General features: G+C 40.9%; 1 protein-coding gene across 4 annotated transcripts in view; it reads right to left on the bottom strand.

Moving 5' to 3' along the window:
• Window positions 1-8,086, bottom strand: part of Pcnx4 (pecanex homolog 4) — a 44,062-nt gene extending 35,976 nt beyond the window's left edge. Inside the window, exons 1-2 of one of the 4 annotated variants that reach the window (XM_006516175.3) lie at window positions 7,699-8,086; window positions 2,121-2,863 (exon numbers count right to left, since the gene is read on the bottom strand). In XM_006516175.3, the coding sequence (XP_006516238.1) occupies window positions 2,121-2,818 (698 nt within the window). In that variant the 5' untranslated portion in view covers window positions 2,819-2,863; window positions 7,699-8,086. Of the gene's footprint in view, window positions 1-2,120; window positions 2,864-7,698 lie in introns of those variants that run through there. The other 3 variants (XM_006516177.3, NM_026327.3, XM_006516176.4) reach the window with 3 other exon arrangements.
• Window positions 8,087-17,124: the final 9,038 nt, after the last annotated feature.

Below are 17,124 nucleotides of genomic sequence, written 5' to 3'. Positions count from 1 at the left end.
GACAATTTCCTGAATAGAACAACAATGGCTCAGGCCCTAAGATCAACAACTAATAAATGGGATCTCATTAAACTGAAAAGCTTCTGTAAGGCACAGGACACTGCCAACAGGACAACACAGCAGACTACAGATTGGGAAAAGATCTTCACTAACCCTACACCTGACAGAGGGCTAATATCCAACATATAGCTAATAAGAGAATTCTCAACAGAAGACTCTCTAATGGCTGAGAAGCACTTAAAGAAATGTTCAGCATCCCTTACTCATCAGGGAAATGCAAATCAAAATGACCCTGAGATTCTCCCTTACACCAATCAGAATGGCTAAGATCAAAAACTCAAGGACAGCACGTGCTGGAAAGGATGTAGAGAAAGCGGAACACTCTTCCATTGCTGATAGGATTGCAAACTAGTACAACCACTATGGAAATCAATCTGGAAGTTTCTCAGAAAACTGGAAATGGCTCTACCTAAAGTCTCAGCTATATCACTCCTGTGTATAGACCCAAAGGATGCTCCACCATGCCAGAAGGACATGTGCTCTACTATGTTCATAGCAGCCTTATTTATAATAGCTAGAAACTGGAAATAACCCAGATGTCCCTCAACTGAAGAATGGATGCAGAACATGTGATTCATTTCCACAATTTAGCTATTAAAAACAATCATGAATTTTGCAGGCAAATGGATGGAACTAGAAAATATCATCCTAAGTGAGATAACCCAGACCCAAAAGGACAGGCATGGTAGGTATTCACTGGTAAGTGGATATTAGCCATAAAGTATAGGATACTCATGATATACCCCACAGTCCTGAAGAACTTAAACAAGAAGGCCCAAGTAAGGATGCTTGAATCACACTTAGAAGGGGAAACAAAATAATTATAGGAGCAGGAGGGCAGAAACTGGGTGGGAGAGAGGAGGGGGATGCTAGAGGGAGGCAGGGTCAGGTGTGGGGAGAGACAGGGGAGAGGCCCAGGGAGCCAGGAGATTGAATGGAAATCTGTAGCTGCAGCAGGATATGTAGGGTTGGGTGTGTGTGTTGGGGTGGAGGAAAGAAACTCTAGGAAGTTCCAAAGACCTGGACTAGAATAGGCTCCCAGAAGTGAATACAGGTGACCTTAGTCGAGTTGTTGAACAGTAGGGACATGGAACCTGAAGAGGCCACCTCCTGTAGCCAGGCAGGACCCCCAGGACAAGCCCACACACAAAACTTTTGACCTAAAATTTGTCCTGTCTATAAGAAATGCAGTGATGGAGCAGAGACTGAAGGAAAGGCAAACCAAAAACCAGTCCAACTCGAAACCCATCCCATGGACAAGTACCAATCCCTGACATTATTAATGATACTCTTGTTATGCTTGCTGACAGGAGCCCAACATAACTGTCCTCGGAAAGGCTCTACCCAGCAGCTGACTGAAACAGATACAGATGCCCACAGTCAAACATTGGATGGAGGTCGGGAACATATATAGAAGGCTTGGGGGGGGGGGGGGGAATTGAAGGCCCTGAATTGGAAGAAAACCCCACAGGAAACCAACAGTCAAGTAACCTTGGGAGCTCTCAGAGACTGAGCCACCAATCAAAGAACACACAGGGGCTGGCAGGAGGCCTCTGCAGATGTGTAGCAGACATGTGGCCCAGTTTCCATGTCTGTTTTGTCTGGCCTCTGGGGAAGAGGATGTGCTTAATCTGACAGAGACTAGATGTGCCAGGGTTGGGGGATAGCTGAGTGGGGGTACCCTCTCAGAGGAGAAGAACGGGGGAGATGGATTCTGTGAGGGAGGGTCAGAGAGGGGGAGCAGCATTTGGGATGCAAATTAATTAATTAATTAATTAATAATATTGATTTAGAATGAAGTACAGGACTCAAAAATTATGTACCTTAAAGTGTTTCTGTTATGTGTTGATTCTTCAATAAGATTTGCTATTTCATTATAACAAGAATATATTATAGAGATCACCACTAAAAGATTAACCATCAAAATAACCTAACTCTCCCAATAGTTGGGTCATAATTTTTAATTCACAGATTCATCATTTGTTAACACTAAGAAAGGCTCTCTTGCCAGGTATACTTAAAAAACAAAACAAGTCATTAAATATTCTGTAAGTTTTTACCTGTGTGCAAGGTCCACAGAAACAAAGAAAAAAATATAAAGTGGTCTCATGAGAGGAGTGATTTCGTAAGTATCCTGGGTCTGGAATGTTGCTGTCTCTGTGGCGGTGTTTACAATGAGTGAGTATTCTCCTATGCAAAGTGTTATCCACCCAAACACAAAGAGCACAGCAGTCGCCCCAGGGCTGCCATACAGCAAGGTTACTCGGTTTGGGAGCAAATACCATGTTCCAAGACCACACACTAGCCCAGCAAGAACAGAATGAAAAACTGTATTGGCTACATATTTTTTGCCAGGAATCAGAAATTTGACGGTCTCAGCACCAGCACAACTTGTAAATTCGTGCTGGTCTTCCTCTGCTAAGATATCCCTGGTTCGCATCCTCCTGACCACCACCGACTTGCTCCTGGCGTACACGCTTATGAGCTGGATGACAGCCGCAGTGAACACCATTAGTCCTCCTGAAAGCGCGGCTGCAGTATAGTCTCTCAGGATATCCAGTTGGTATAGAAGCGTTCCCGTTCCACCTAAGGCCCATGGCATCAGGAAAAGGACAATCTGATTAACATATATGTAAGGAGGGGCACAGTAGCCTAGTTTGAGTCGAGGGCCTCCAAGAACAGTCTGTGGAAAGCGCTTCAGCAGGAAGTCCTGTTTGTAATCATTTAGCAGAGGGACATCTGAACTCATACTTCCCATTCAGGATAAGTCTGAGAGTCACATCTTTTTTATAACCAGAAATATCTATAAAAAAAGAAAAAATAAATTACAGTTAGGAAATATAACATTGAAGACCTGGAGGAAACACAGCCCAGATTTCTCCTTCCTTCCTTAGCTCCTTTACAGGCAAGATCTCTAACCTTGGTTCCTTCTCAACACTTTATAACATAATTGGTACTAAGTTTGCTCTCTTTCCAAAATAATCTTGCTAACTTAATTTTTAAAAAGGAAATCTTATTCTTTATTATGTACTTAGCAGATACTCCTTGACATTAGATTTTTAACTCCTAGTTTAGATTCTGAGGCCAAAGCAGTACAGAAGGCCAGCACTCTCTACTAACATAGATCTGCAGGCAGTTCTACTATTTCCCACTGAGTTCTGCCTTTGGTCTTTCCTTCTATTACAGGGTCATTAGTTACAGTCTATAAACTTACTCTAAATGTCTGGACAGTAAGTATTTTTAGCTTGGTGAGTTCTGTTATAACAATACTATCTAACACCATAAAAGCAGCCATAGACAATAGAATACATAAATTATTGAGTGGTTGTATTTTGTAAAATGCACAGTATTTACCTAAATGGGCTGTGTAAACACTGTCAATCATAACTGTCTAAATTAGGATATTTCTCTATAATTCTTGGGAAACAAAGTAGAAAATACAACTAAATGTTATGAATATCACTTAAAAATTACAATAAAATTAGAATTTTCAAATAATTTAAAGAGTCAAATCTTATATAAAATTAGTAGCATTTCAATAAAAAACCCATGTGGAAACTGAGAGCTCAAATACAGTAAGGAGCCAGTCTTTAATCCCAGCCATCAGGAGGTAAGGACAGAGGCAGAGGCAGGTGGATCCTTGAGTTCAAGACCAATTAGATCAGCCAGGACTAGTAGTGAGAAGTTGTTTCAACACTGTCATCCACCCATAACATGTTCTAGAAGGAAAAATAAGCTGGAAATGAAAAGAATTCAGAATAGATGCGTATTTTAATAGCTATGTTATCACAGGCAAGCTACTTGACAATTCATTTTTTAGTCTCTCTATTGTCAGTGTCTTCAATATGCTGGAAATAACCTGTGCAACTTTGTATGATTTATTGTAGGTTCTTTCTTCTCAAAGGTCAAATACCAAGTGCAGTAGATTCTATTTACTTTTCCTCCACAGCTTATTCTGAAAATAAAAACCAAACAACAAAACCAGTTGCCTGATATAAGATCAACTAGAAAAATATTTCAGTGGATCATCATTAGGTTAGAAAATAGAATACCTTAAAATAGCCCTTTAAACTAGTCCTTTAGCTAACTGTTCTATCTAACGAGTGTCAGGCAGCACCTGTTGCTACGCTGTTAGGATGTTCTTTAAACTATAACTATCTGTGTGCTTACACCTTTAGTCCACTGTCCTTAGTCTATGTAGAGCCAAGTGCAGCTTTTACTTAAGTAGCAGCCGTGTAACCTCACAAGGTAACAGAGCAGCAGTGTCCTAGGGAACTGTGGTGGTTTGAAGGAAAATGGCTCCTATAGGCCCACAGACAGTGGCAATATTAGGAAGGATGGGCTTGTTGGAGTAGGTGTGGCCTTGTTGGAAGAAGTGTGTCCCTGGGGGTGGGCTTAGAGTACCAAGAACTACAAGGAGAGAGATTTTCAATGTGAGTTCGCTCAGAAAGCCTTGAGAAAAGGGGAAATTATTGAGATGGCGCTGTTAGTTATCTTAGTGGGGTATTTAAATAAAAGTTTAAGGACACAAAGGACTGGACTGCTTACTCATACAATGTTTCCTGAAAAGGAGCCCACAGTCAAGGAAGTCAAAGACAAACTGCAGAACAGACTGTCATCTTAGAGTCGCAATGGTTAGCAGCAGGCCAGTAACTTTAAGAAATCTCTGAGAAGAACATGACGACCATAAACCTCTTTAAAATGTATCATTCGCGTTATCTAAACGTGTTTGACCACAAAGCCCACTTTTCTCATGTTATCTAGTAACAGAAAATGCACTTAGTATTTTATAGATATTACTTGGAGAAATAGTGGCCTATTTTGATCAGAACCTAAAGAATTAAGACAAGAAGAGGACTAAGCATAGCACCCATGCAAACCTATGCAAAGAAAAACTTATGATAGCTAGATGTCTGCTGTAAAAACCTATTCAATCATTAATATTCAAAAAATATTGTAAAGATATTTTAAAAATTGATGTCTGTTTCCTAACAATTCATAAGTGATCAATAGGGTAAAAAGTATATAATAAGCTGTTAACTTCTGATTGTCATTCTAGACCATAAAAATTTTAAAAATACTTAAGAATTTAGAGTATTTTTTGAGGTACTACAATTACATTTATGTGGAGAAGTATTGTGAATGCTAGCCTGGATTATCTGTAGAATATGACCATAAGAAGTAAACTCATTCCCTGAGTAACATGTTGGCATGTGCTTCTGAGGGCGGTCAGCACCTGGAAGGACAGACCATATCTGTCATGGCTTCCTCCAGCATGTTCAAATGCACACTCAATCCTGAGGAAACAAGAGCTGCGCTAATGACGGCAGCACAGCACTGACTCGGGCCATACACTCTCTACATACGCACTGAGAGGGAGCCAGCCAAACAGACTCTGAGACGCTGCTGCATTTGGAATCTGAGTCATGAAATTCCCACAGGGTAAGAAGCAGTTCAAACTTGCAATCTGCCGTGGCGGAATTCTTAGTTACCCACACAACAACTCATGGATCATATGCTGCGGACTAAAATCCCTTGAAAAAAGAAAGATACAACAAAAAGTAGTAGCTTGAAAGCACGCACAGCACATGAGTGTGCACACATTCCTCTAAGGCCAGAAGAAACAAATTCCTAGGCAGCTTTTTAGTTTAGGTTTATTCTTTAATGCATCATATCATTATTCTATGAATACAAGATACAGAACTCTGACTCTGTAGACCAGGCTAGCCTCAAATTCACAGATCCACCTGACTCTGCTTCCTGAGTGCTGGGATTAAAGGCAGGAACCACCAGGCAAATTCTGAGGATTCTTGAATAGAGGACTTGAAAGGAATATAAAAAGTTATAAAAGGTAAAACCTGATACCCAAGCTGGCCTGAGGACACTGGCACCTAACACTCTTGAACGAGAGCGGTTAAGAGCCCAGGCCATCAGGGAAGTGAAGCTATTTGCAGAATGGCAAAAGGCTGCAATTAGAGATCTGCATCTCAGCTATATTAATTAATTAACTAGCTAATTAATTAATTCTCCCAATTCAATGATGAAAATACAACCTGGTTTTAAAAAGATAAACTAAGGATAAGAATTGACAGTTTCTGGGTGATAGACCATGCTGGAAATGAAGCTTGCCATGAGGAAATGCAAGCCAAACCTACCATGAGATAGTGTGAATTTCTCTGATTGGCTAAAATAAAAATGAAAGCCTAGAACAAGTGTTGATGAGGTTAATGTAAAACCTTCAAATACATCTAGTGGGGATGTACAGTGAGTGGTGCTATGCTTTGGGAAAAAAAAAAATCTGTCAGTTTCTCAAAGAGCCAAACAAGGGAATTAGCCTCTGACATACCTATTCCATTACCAGGTATTATATCCATGAAAACATGCCTACATAAAAATTTATACAAAATGTCCACGGCATTATTAGTACTGGCAAACTCTTTTTGCCAATGGCTAATGGCTAAATAATACAGGGCATATCTGCCTAATATACTAATAAACAATAATGAATAATACAAGCTGCAACATAAAATTCGCTAGATGCACGCACACAGATCACATGTTTTAAGGTTGTGTTTATATCGAGTATCTGAAATAATTTTGTTGAGACTAAAGATTAGTGATTGCCTACAACTAATAGCAGGAATATTGGGGAGGAGAGAGAAAAAGCAGCTAAATAGAAAAGATTTCTTTTGGAGGTAATCAAATTGCTCCGAAACCAACTTGTAGAGATGATTGTGCAAACCTGTTGAGATGCTCAAAACCAGTAAGCTGTATACTTCCAGAAAATGAATTGTATGTACCTCAGGAAAGCTCTCACAGAGGAGGATGCAAAGGTCCCCTGCCCGGGATTTTCCACAGCAGTTAATAACCAATAGGCATTTCCTAAAGGTAGGAAAGGCATAACCTGTAGCTAGCCTGGGATCCAGGCAGTTAAATCACTAAAATGGCAATATCTGTACTGGATGCTGTGAGAAATTATGGGTGATTGGGTGTGAATGGAAGCAGATATAAAATAATATGAATGCTCTCTCTCTAAACTCAGGGATTTAATGAAAAAAAAATAGAACCATAGTGGAAAAAATGAATAAGGGGAACATGAGAATAAGAGAGCATACAATTCAGAGGTCTAATAAATAACGAATGGGATTCATTTTTAAAAATTCTGGTCTTTGACACGCAAAGGATTATATAGAGACAGAGAAACCTGAGAAACGCGCTATACATATCCAGGAGGCCAAGAATGAACAAATTTTGGTCAGGAGGGCTTGAGACAGAGATAAACCAAGAAAGAGTGATCTTACCTAAGGGGCATAGGCCATGAACTTGATTAGAGTAACATGGCCATCCCTCAGCAGGGCCAAAGGGCCATTCTCCATTTCACAGAGGCCTCTCAGAAATAAAACGTAACTCCACGGGCTGCAAAAGTATTCTCAGTCACATTAAAGCCAAACTGGATCACTACCTCGATCAACTCAATTTGCTCAGTACATTAAAAAGAGCAATAATTGCATTTAAAAGCTGTTTCATGGAGAGCGAAAGATGTTTCTTGAGGTATTAAAAGGTGAAGGAACCCAGTAGTACCCAGGGGTGGAAACTAAGGCAGCAACGAAGTCTCAGGTGTGTTGGGGACGGACATACCTGGAGTCACCGCAGGGGAGAGGCGACGCGAGGGCGTCCTGGGACCACATCTCCCCAGCTGAAGTCGGTTGGGAACTCCTGCCCGAGGATGGATGCGGGCCCCGCCAGCAGCTGACCGGAGGCCTCCAGGACCGCTCCCGTTCCCATGGCTAAGATCAACTGCGCTCGTGCCTCCCAGGGGTCAGTGCGCACGCGCGCTCGGAGGCGGGGCTGTGCGTCTCGTCCCGCCCCCTGCCGCCTGGTTCTGCCGGAGGCGGATTCATGTGTGCGGCACAGCAGCGCAGGGTAGGCGGGGTTTCCTCCGCGCAGGGCCGGGCGGGCTAGTGTTGTGGGAGACGCCCAGACTTCTTCCGCACTGGTGCTCTGGTTCTTGAGCGGCCTAAGCACCACCTCTGAACTCTCACCCGGGCCACGCCCAGACGAAGGAACGTGGTTGCCTTGGTGACGAGTCCATCGTTTGGCAACCTCGAGGCTGGAGAGCTGGATGACTTGACTGTCTCTTGGGGAGCCTAGGCTTTCCAAGATTGGCAGACCCGTGACTCAGAAGTGCAATAAAAGTCCAATCCCCCAGGGTTCGGATACCTCCATTAATGACTACAGAACTAAGGCCATTCAAACAGCCTCAGGGATGGGAATGTTTTTAAATGGTAACATGTGCCTGTTATATTTATATTTTTGCTCTTAGTATTATAGTACTTTGGGCACATTATAAACTATATCCATGTAAAATAATGAACCTGTCTGTGGCAGCGAGCCAGGGCCCAGGGACACAGGTTGTAGATAGTCACCCTAGCAACTGGATTTTTTTTTTTTCAAGAGATCTCCATTCAAGTGAAGTTGGGATTCTTGAATTTGCCACAGGAAAAAAATTCCAGGGCGAGCCTGTATGAAGCAGAGTTGGAGTCTACAAGTGATTTTTTTTTTTTTTTTTTTTTTTTTGGTTTTTCGAGACAGGGTTTCTCTGTGTAGCCCTGGCTATCCTGGAACTCACTCTGTAGACCAGGTTGACCTCGAACTCAGAAATCCGCCTGCCTCTGCCTCCCGCGTGCTGGGATTAAAGGCGTGTGCCACCACGCCGGGCTACAAGTGATTTTAATATAAAATAGAGGGACTGATAGATGTGCTCAATGACAGCGTAAGACACATCAAAGTGTGGGGACTTCCACTTTGCATGTTACGTATACAGTGTTGGTGATGTCTGAGGTTATGTAGGAAGCTCTGCTAAGGAAGTTGAGTGATATCAGAAGGTTCCTGAATTTGGATCGGATTACAACTGATAAAGTAAAAACAGTGTTTTGAAAAATATGTTTATAGTCTTGTTTGGAGAGTCCCAAATACTTTCAGGTTTACAAATACTTAAGAAAGGTGTGAGGTCATAAATACTTAGGCCTTAAGCATGGCTCGCAGGTATTTTTCCATTCTTATTTGAAATGATTCTACATGAAAGGAATACTGCCTTTTTATAGGTAACCTTCACAGAATATTATAACTATGCTGACTCTCTTCACTTGCTGGATTACTTTTTTTTTTTTTCTTCTGAGACAGGGTTTCTCTGTATAGCCTTGGCTGTCCTGGAATTCACTTTGTAGACCAGGCTGGCCTTGAACTCAGAAATCAGCTTGCCTCTGCCTTCTGAGTGCTGGGATTAAAGGCATGTGCCACCATGCCCGGCTTTACTGGACTATCTATCTTACCTTCAACTTTCAAAATAGAATTACAACTTTTTGAGCTTCTCAACACATATAAAAGTTTCTAACCTTAAAATATTGTGTGTTGGTTTGGAGAGATGGCCCAGTGGTTATGAGCAATGACTACTCTTCCAAAGGTCCTGCAGCAACCACATGGTGGCTCACAACAACTGTAATGGGATCTGATGCTCTCTTCTGGTGTGTCTGAAGACAGCTACATTGTGCTCATATAATTAAAATAAATAAGTCTTTAAAAGATATTGTGTGCCACTAGGTATATAGTAGCATTATATCTAAAAACATTATGCATATCTTAATTTCAAAACACTTCCTTGGGGGATCAGGGAGGTGGACCAGCAGAATTCTTGACTCTTAGCGAATAGAACTTCAACCAGACTCTGGAGTGAAAGGTTTTTCTTCCTTGCCATGGCCCCTTATTTCCCCTTTCTAACTATCTCAAACTTAAGTGAGAAATGTGTTTTGACAGTTCTACGGATTCGTTGATTTCCTTTTTCCTCCACTTCTGCAGCCCATTTCTTGAGACAAAGCCGTGCTAGAGTTAGGCTATTTAGTAATTCTAGAATGATCTCTAAGTGTCCAGGTGAAGGGGAGAGTTGTGTATTACTCACTTTGAATCGAAGCTAGAATGACTAAGCCTCGTGAGGCAGGCATGCCAAGAGCCAAGACAGGCTGAAAGCCAGGCCTCCAAGACCAAGCAACTCAAGCTGTAAATGAAAAAATTCTTAAAGGAAATAAAAGTGATGCTAAGAGAAAACACACAATAAGAAAGAAATAATTGATTATAGAAACTGCTGGTGTAGAGGATGTCTCAGTGGTCTGGATGGAAAACTGAACTAGTCACACGCTCTTTGACTCTGTGAAGGCAGAAGAAGAAGACACAGAAGCAAAGCTTGAAGCTAGCCTAGGCTGCGTCACGATACTTAAAGAAGCTGTTTCCATTCCATTGCATGTCAAGGGAAAGGTGCGAACACCAACAAAGCAGCTCCAGTGAGTCACCTGGAAAATCTAGCTAAGTCGTTGAAAGTGATCACACTAAGCAGCTGATTGTAAGTATAGACAGTATATATAGTATATACAGTTTATACAGCCTGGAGACTTGATATACAGTATATATAGTATATACAGCCTGGAGACTTGACTGAGCTACTGTAATTCTGTGGTAAAACAATGACAATGAGTAGCTGTATCTTAGCAAGGGGCAAAGATGATGATTGTGTAAGAAGATGATGGGATCTACTCCTGGAAAAGATGCTAATGGTCGTGCTGGAAGGCAATGAGGGGTTCCAGATGCTTAAGTGTGCTCGATAAAGTAGTAGCAAGGTTTGAAAGGATCAACTCCGATTTTGGAAGAAGTTCTACTCTGGCTAACATATTATCAAATAGCATCACACGAAATTGTTTGTGGAAGGAAGAATAAATCAGTGAAGAAAACATTGTCTCAGGAATTTGCCTCAGCCACTCCAAAGCTTTAGAAGCCATCATTAGGAACCAATCAGCAGCCAGTAGCATTGAGGCAAGACTGCCCACTATTGGTGATAATTCTGAAGGATCAGAAGGTCATTAGCGATTTGTTACCAATGAAATGTTTTACATTTTATTTTAACTTAGTTATGTTTTGTGCATTTCTGAATATGAATTTGTGAATTTCTGAATATGAATTTGTGCATTTGAATGTAGGCACCTGCTGAGGCCTGAGAAGGGTGTCATGTCCTCTGGGCCTGGAGTTAAAGGTATTTGTCAGCTGTCCAATGCGGATACTAATTGTGAAAAACTAGTTGTGAGGAACTAAAGCCAGGTCCTCTAAAAGAACAGCAAGCACTATTACCTGCTGAGCCAATCCTCTGGGCCCCCTACTTTGTAATTAAGGTATGTGTGTTGTTTTTAGATGCAATGCCACCATACACTTAATAAGCTACAATATAGTTGGGTAAAGCATTTATATGTACTGAGAAACCAAAACGGCTGTGACTGTTTTGACATTTGATTCACCGAGGTGGTCCAGAACTAAACAAGATGTATGTGCAAGGTATGCCTTATATGTGGAACCATCTCTTTCTCCCCCATGAGTAGGTTTGTGGCTACATTCTTATATTTGGAGAACCAAAATAGCAATCACTGAAACATGTTACTAAGATAACTGTTCTGCTAATAAAGGAAACGTTCGTATGTTCCAACTATCTCCGAAATGCAGTGGATAGTTTCCTAGTGCAGCATTCATTTCGGGTTGAGGACTCTTAGCTTAGCATCCATTATTCTTGCTAAGAACTTCCCTGTACCCTCAACATCCACCACCCTGATTCTTCATCCGTATTTCCCGTTCTGGACACATTCCAGCTTGACAGCTGGGAGTTCAGATAGCTGCTGAGAGGTCTAACCTCAGTCCATCTCAGCTGACTCCTTCATGGGAACCCTGAAGCCGAGCTGTTGTTGTAAGGTTCCTTGTGTTTCCTAGTGTGAACAACCTTCTGACACTTTTATATACTTGACAGCCTCAAATAGTTTGAGAACTTACTTATTTGGATCTTAACCCAAAATTTTATTTTTTTCCCTCTAGCTTATATTCTTATTTTTATATAGTAAATAGAGGGTCCAGGAGAGCCTTTTGGATTTCAGAACATAATGGGGCAATAATTTTGTGTTAATAGCAAAAAATATAAATCGACTTTTAAAGCACTTAAGCACTTCGATAGCTGTAAATTGTGGTTTACTGAAAGTGTATGGAAGAACACTCTGAGGTAGCAACGATGTGCTAGTGAAAGCCACAGTTGGCAGACAGACTCAGATGTCAGTGATGCCAGTGTCTCCACAGTCTGAGAGGTTATGAGAGAATGTGCCCCTGGTCTGCCCGCAGGCGCCCCTCTTTGCTGGGGAAGCTAAACTCCGTCACTCCGGGTCTGAGTACCACATTCAGTATCTTTGAGGGGCTGGAGAGATGGCTCAGTGGTTAAGAGCACCGACTGCTCTTCCGGAGGTCCTGAGTTCAAATCCCAGCAACTACATGGTGGCTCACAACCATCTGTAATGGGATCTGACTCCCTCTTCTTGAGTGTCTGAAGACAGCTACAGTGTACTTATATATATTAAATAAATAAATTTTTTTTTAAGAATCTTTGAAAGTGCAGCTACTGCCAAGAAGTCTAAGGAAACCTAGATTGGACATCTCTAGCATCATTCGTTGCTCATGGGCTTTGAAAGTTATTTCTTTTGTCCCAGGCCTCCATGTCTTATAAAACAGAACTAACAAGGTAATTTAACCACAGAGGCTCAAGGAGATTGAATTAAATCAAATAATCTTAAATCATTTTAGCATGGAAATGGGTAAAACGTTAAGTGTTTATTAAGGGTGAACTCTGGATGTGTGTGTGTGTGTGTGTGTGTGTGTGTGTGTGTGTGTAAGTCTTTAACACGCTTTTTATTCTCAGGAGTACTCATTGTGACCCACCAGAATTAACATGCATTAACCTGTTTTTATTGTTGAAATACCTGCTATACGGTACAAAACTATTAGCTATTATTTGTGGATACAGTAGCCATCCAACAGTTATTAAAATCATGGTTCTTATTTACCAGTAACCACACTGATTCTTGGAGCTAAAACGGTCAAATAAAATAAAATGATTCTCAAGGGACTTATGAAAATATAGCTTGGGAGATGAACAAGGACGTCTCTAGTTACAGGAATGCAGAAGTAGGACACAAAATATTTTGAGAAAATGACGGATGGCTGCAGTCCAGTTATAAAAGGCAAGAAGAATTAGCAGGATGGAGATGTGATGAAGGATATACTCCAGGTAGTACTTTATTCTTACAATACTTAGGCAATACAGTGAGTGGTAAGTGCTCTTATGCACTTCATTTAATGGTGACCCCCAGGAGACATCTGTTGCTAATCTAATTTTAAATGCTGGAGTCTGCGTTTCAGAGAAGTCAAACAAATGAAGTCTAGGATTGAGCCTGTGTCTGCCTGTCTTTACATTTCATCTGTTTTCCACTACCTTGCTGATTCATATGAAATAAGCAGATGAAAAACACGGAACAGCTGCACCAGCCAAGGAAAATACATGGACAGCTAGAGGCTTAGATTTTCAAAACCTACTTTAATCAGGGTTCCTAAATGCTTCAACCTCCCTATAGCCCACCAACCAAGGTTGTGGAGAAAGATGGTTAACAGGACAAGGGGGACAGGGACCTGTTTAGAAGTAGTTCTTTGTGTTGATTCCAAGTTTCCTTGTCAGGATATCAGCAGTCCAGTCCAAAATATCAAACAGGAATCAGGAGTGGCAGCTCAGTCCAATGGGCAAACACCATGCACAAATCAGTAGCGGCAGCTAGATCCTAATCCACACAGGTCTGCAGAAAGTGGCAAAAAGCAGGCAGAATGCCACAGGCATTTCTCTCTATGAAGTCACAGCAAGTGAAGATCAGCAAAGACCAGAGAAGCGTTGCAAGGCGAACCAATGCAAGAGAATCATTCACTGTCTGTTGGGTTCTACTTACACTCTTTCCCAACATCATGCATTGGCTCAAGTGTCTGCCTCAGCAAAACATCCCAGAACACAACCGAGTCTCCAAAGAACCCAGAAATTTCCAGTTCAGACGGCTACGATCATGATACAGGTTTTGTGTGATGGGAAAATGTCTCAGTTCATAGCCACGAGGTGTAGGGTTTCAGTTCATAGCTACAGTGCTAGGAATAGTGGGATAAAAGCAAAAATAAAATATTTAAAAGTACATGAAGGACATTAGAAAAACTGAGCTTCTCAGGCAGGGATGTACAACTGGTTAGAATGGTAAATGACTGGGCTCAGTGGCAATAAGAGGACTGAAGAAGAGAAATAATAGGAGATAAGATGACAGTTTCTTGGATCGTTGAAATTTACCTGATTTCCTGATATCAGAGATCATGATATGCTTATTATATATTTTTGAAGCAAGTTCTTATGTATTATACAGCCTGATTCCCAACTCACTGTGTGGCTAATGATGACTTCAAACTTATTCTCTGCTCTGCCTCCTGTGTGCAGACACACATACCCCACCATGCCCACTTAATGGGTGCTGGGGATTAAGCCCAGGGCTCTGTGCATGCTAGGTAAACACTCTGCCCACTGAGCTACATATCTGCTATACATACTTGTAAAAAAGATCATGTGATAGGTGGAATTTTAGATTTTTCTCATCGTGTTGAGAGGCATGTGTGCTGTGTGTTGTCCCCCCCCCCCCACTGTGAAATAAACAATAGCTAACACAATCATAGCTTTGACCTCGTTGGTTTAAGCTTTCTTGTGAGATATAAAGTTCTAAAAAATTTACAGTAATTCGTGATGGAGTGTGTTAAAGGGTTAAAAAGATAATTTTCTGATTTTGTTATCATGAATTAAACATTGTTCCCAGGCCTGGTGGTGCATGGCTTTATTCCCAGCACCCAGGAGGTCGAGGCAGGCAGACCGCTATGACTTTGAAACCAGACAGGTCTATAAAGAGAGTTTTAGACCAGCCAAGACTTATTTTTAAAAGCAGTCAAGGATTTCTTGGATAGCTTGTACATTTCACTGTCATTTGCCATCGATAACTTCATACATGAAAATTTTAAGTTTTAGAGGCTTTTTGTTGGTGGTGCTATTCTTACTTTTACAACAGACTAAGGGTTGGTTCCACTGGTTTTGTGCTTTTAGTAGTCTGCCTGTGTCCACCGCCCAGATGCTCAGGTTACAGATGTGAGCCATGCATCTAGGCTAGTTATTTTAGAACAATTTTACTAGAAATTGAAATTTGCTCAGAAAGAGAAGACATAACTATTTCAGAAGACTGAAAGAAATTACTTATTTACTTATTTATTTAAGAGTGTCTCACTCTGTAATTCACTATGTAAACTGGCTGGCCTCACATTCACAGAGACCCATCTGCCTCTTCCTCCTGCATTCTAGAATTTAAAGTTGTATGATACCATGCCTGTCTAGTGTTGTTTCATTAAATTAGGGTACATTTAATTTTTAAAAATTAATCTAATTTTTATTTTAAATAAATTAAAAGTTAATTTAAAAATTAACAAAAGGTAATTTTACTGGAAGTTCACATTTTAATAGCATACTACTTCTGTAAATATCTACATATTTGTACTTTATGGCTATACAATTAAGTTACATGTGAATTACAAAGAGATGCCCCTTTGTTTTGTCATCTACAACTGAGAGTTGGTTATGCAGACTTCAGCCTTCACCCCAGTATCAGAGATCAAGATTGGGCACCAGCAACGTCTGTTGACAGGGATACCAAAAATACGGTGCCTGTCATTCGTAACAGTTTCTAAAGTTAGAACTACAGTAACTTCAAGTCGCTAACTTTTCACTGGTATCTGCCTTCTAAATCTGATTATAAATGTGCTAGCCATTAGAATCCTGTAAACATTATCTTTCTTTTTTGTTAAGACCTGTCTTCACTTGCTTAGAAAAGCTCACATTAGTTTAAATTTCTTCTTATAATATCTATGGTGATGCTGTCTTCAAGATAATACAGACATTAAAAATTAGAGGTTGTTCCTATTATTTAGAGGGAGTAAAACCATGCTTAACAAATTATTTTTTACATCTTTTGTTTTGTTTTGGTTTTGGTTTTGGTTTTTGGTTGTTTTGTTTTGTTTTGTTTTTTGAGACAGGGTTTCTCTGTGTAGCCCTGGCTGTCCTGGTACTCACTTTGTAGACCAGGCTGGCCTCGAACTCAGAAATCTGCCTGCCTCTGCCTCCCAAGTGCTGAGATTAAAGGCGTGCGCTACCACGGACCCAGGAACATCTTTTTTTAAATAAAAAAAAAATTTATTCATTTTATTTTATGTATATGAGCACACTGTAGTTGTTTTCAGATACACCAGAAGAGGGCATCAGATCCCATTACAGATGGTTGTGAGCTACCACGTGGTTGCTGGGAATTGAACTCAGGACCTCTGGAAGAGCAGTCTGTACTCTTAACTTCTGAGCCATCTCTCCAGTCTGGTTAGCAAGTTTTATACATAAAATACAAGTTGTAGGTCAGAGGATCTGCTTTTGAAATTTAGCTTTGCTGCAACAAAATTTAAAGTGTTGGAGGCTGAAATTGTGGCAAGGTTCTCCAGTGCATAAATGATTCCGTTGTCTCCAGTGACTTCCTTCCTAACCCCAGTACACAAGGACTCTAAGACACTGTTGATCCTGTTGGTGATGTCTCCAGCTTACCTAGGGTAGCACTGCAGACGCAGACCTTGTCACCGTGGTTCTGCAGGCACCTAACCGCTCACTCGCGGCTTGCCCAGTCACCCTCGGCTGGAGGAAGTGCTGATGGGTCGCCATGGCACCTGCTTTTCTTCCCCGCTGGCCTGCATGTCATGTCGGAGGGAGTGCACGCTGGCCAACTGCTTTAAAACAGTAATCTCAGCACAGTTTCCCAAGCTCAGGCTTTGGCCTCCCTCATTTATGTGTAGTTTAGAGAATTAATGTACTAATTAAAAATAGATTTTTTTTAAACTCGAGAAAACCTTTACCAATCTCCAGCTAGATATTATGAAATACTTGTTTTTACAGAAACATTTGCTTCCTACTGTTTAGTAGAAATTGCATATACATTAAAAAAGATACATTTATTTACAATAGATGACTTTGAGTTAAGAAATAATGGATCACTTTTATCTGTGGCTTTTATATAAAACCACCCCGTGGACTTATTTCCCCTCTAAACTTTTTTCCTA

This window comes from Mus musculus, chromosome 12, assembly GCF_000001635.26.
Source record: "Mus musculus strain C57BL/6J chromosome 12, GRCm38.p6 C57BL/6J".
Classification (NCBI taxonomy): domain Eukaryota; kingdom Metazoa; phylum Chordata; class Mammalia; order Rodentia; family Muridae; genus Mus; species Mus musculus.
The sequence above is the reverse complement of the archived record's forward strand: the minus strand, read 5'-3'. Positions and strand labels throughout refer to the sequence as shown.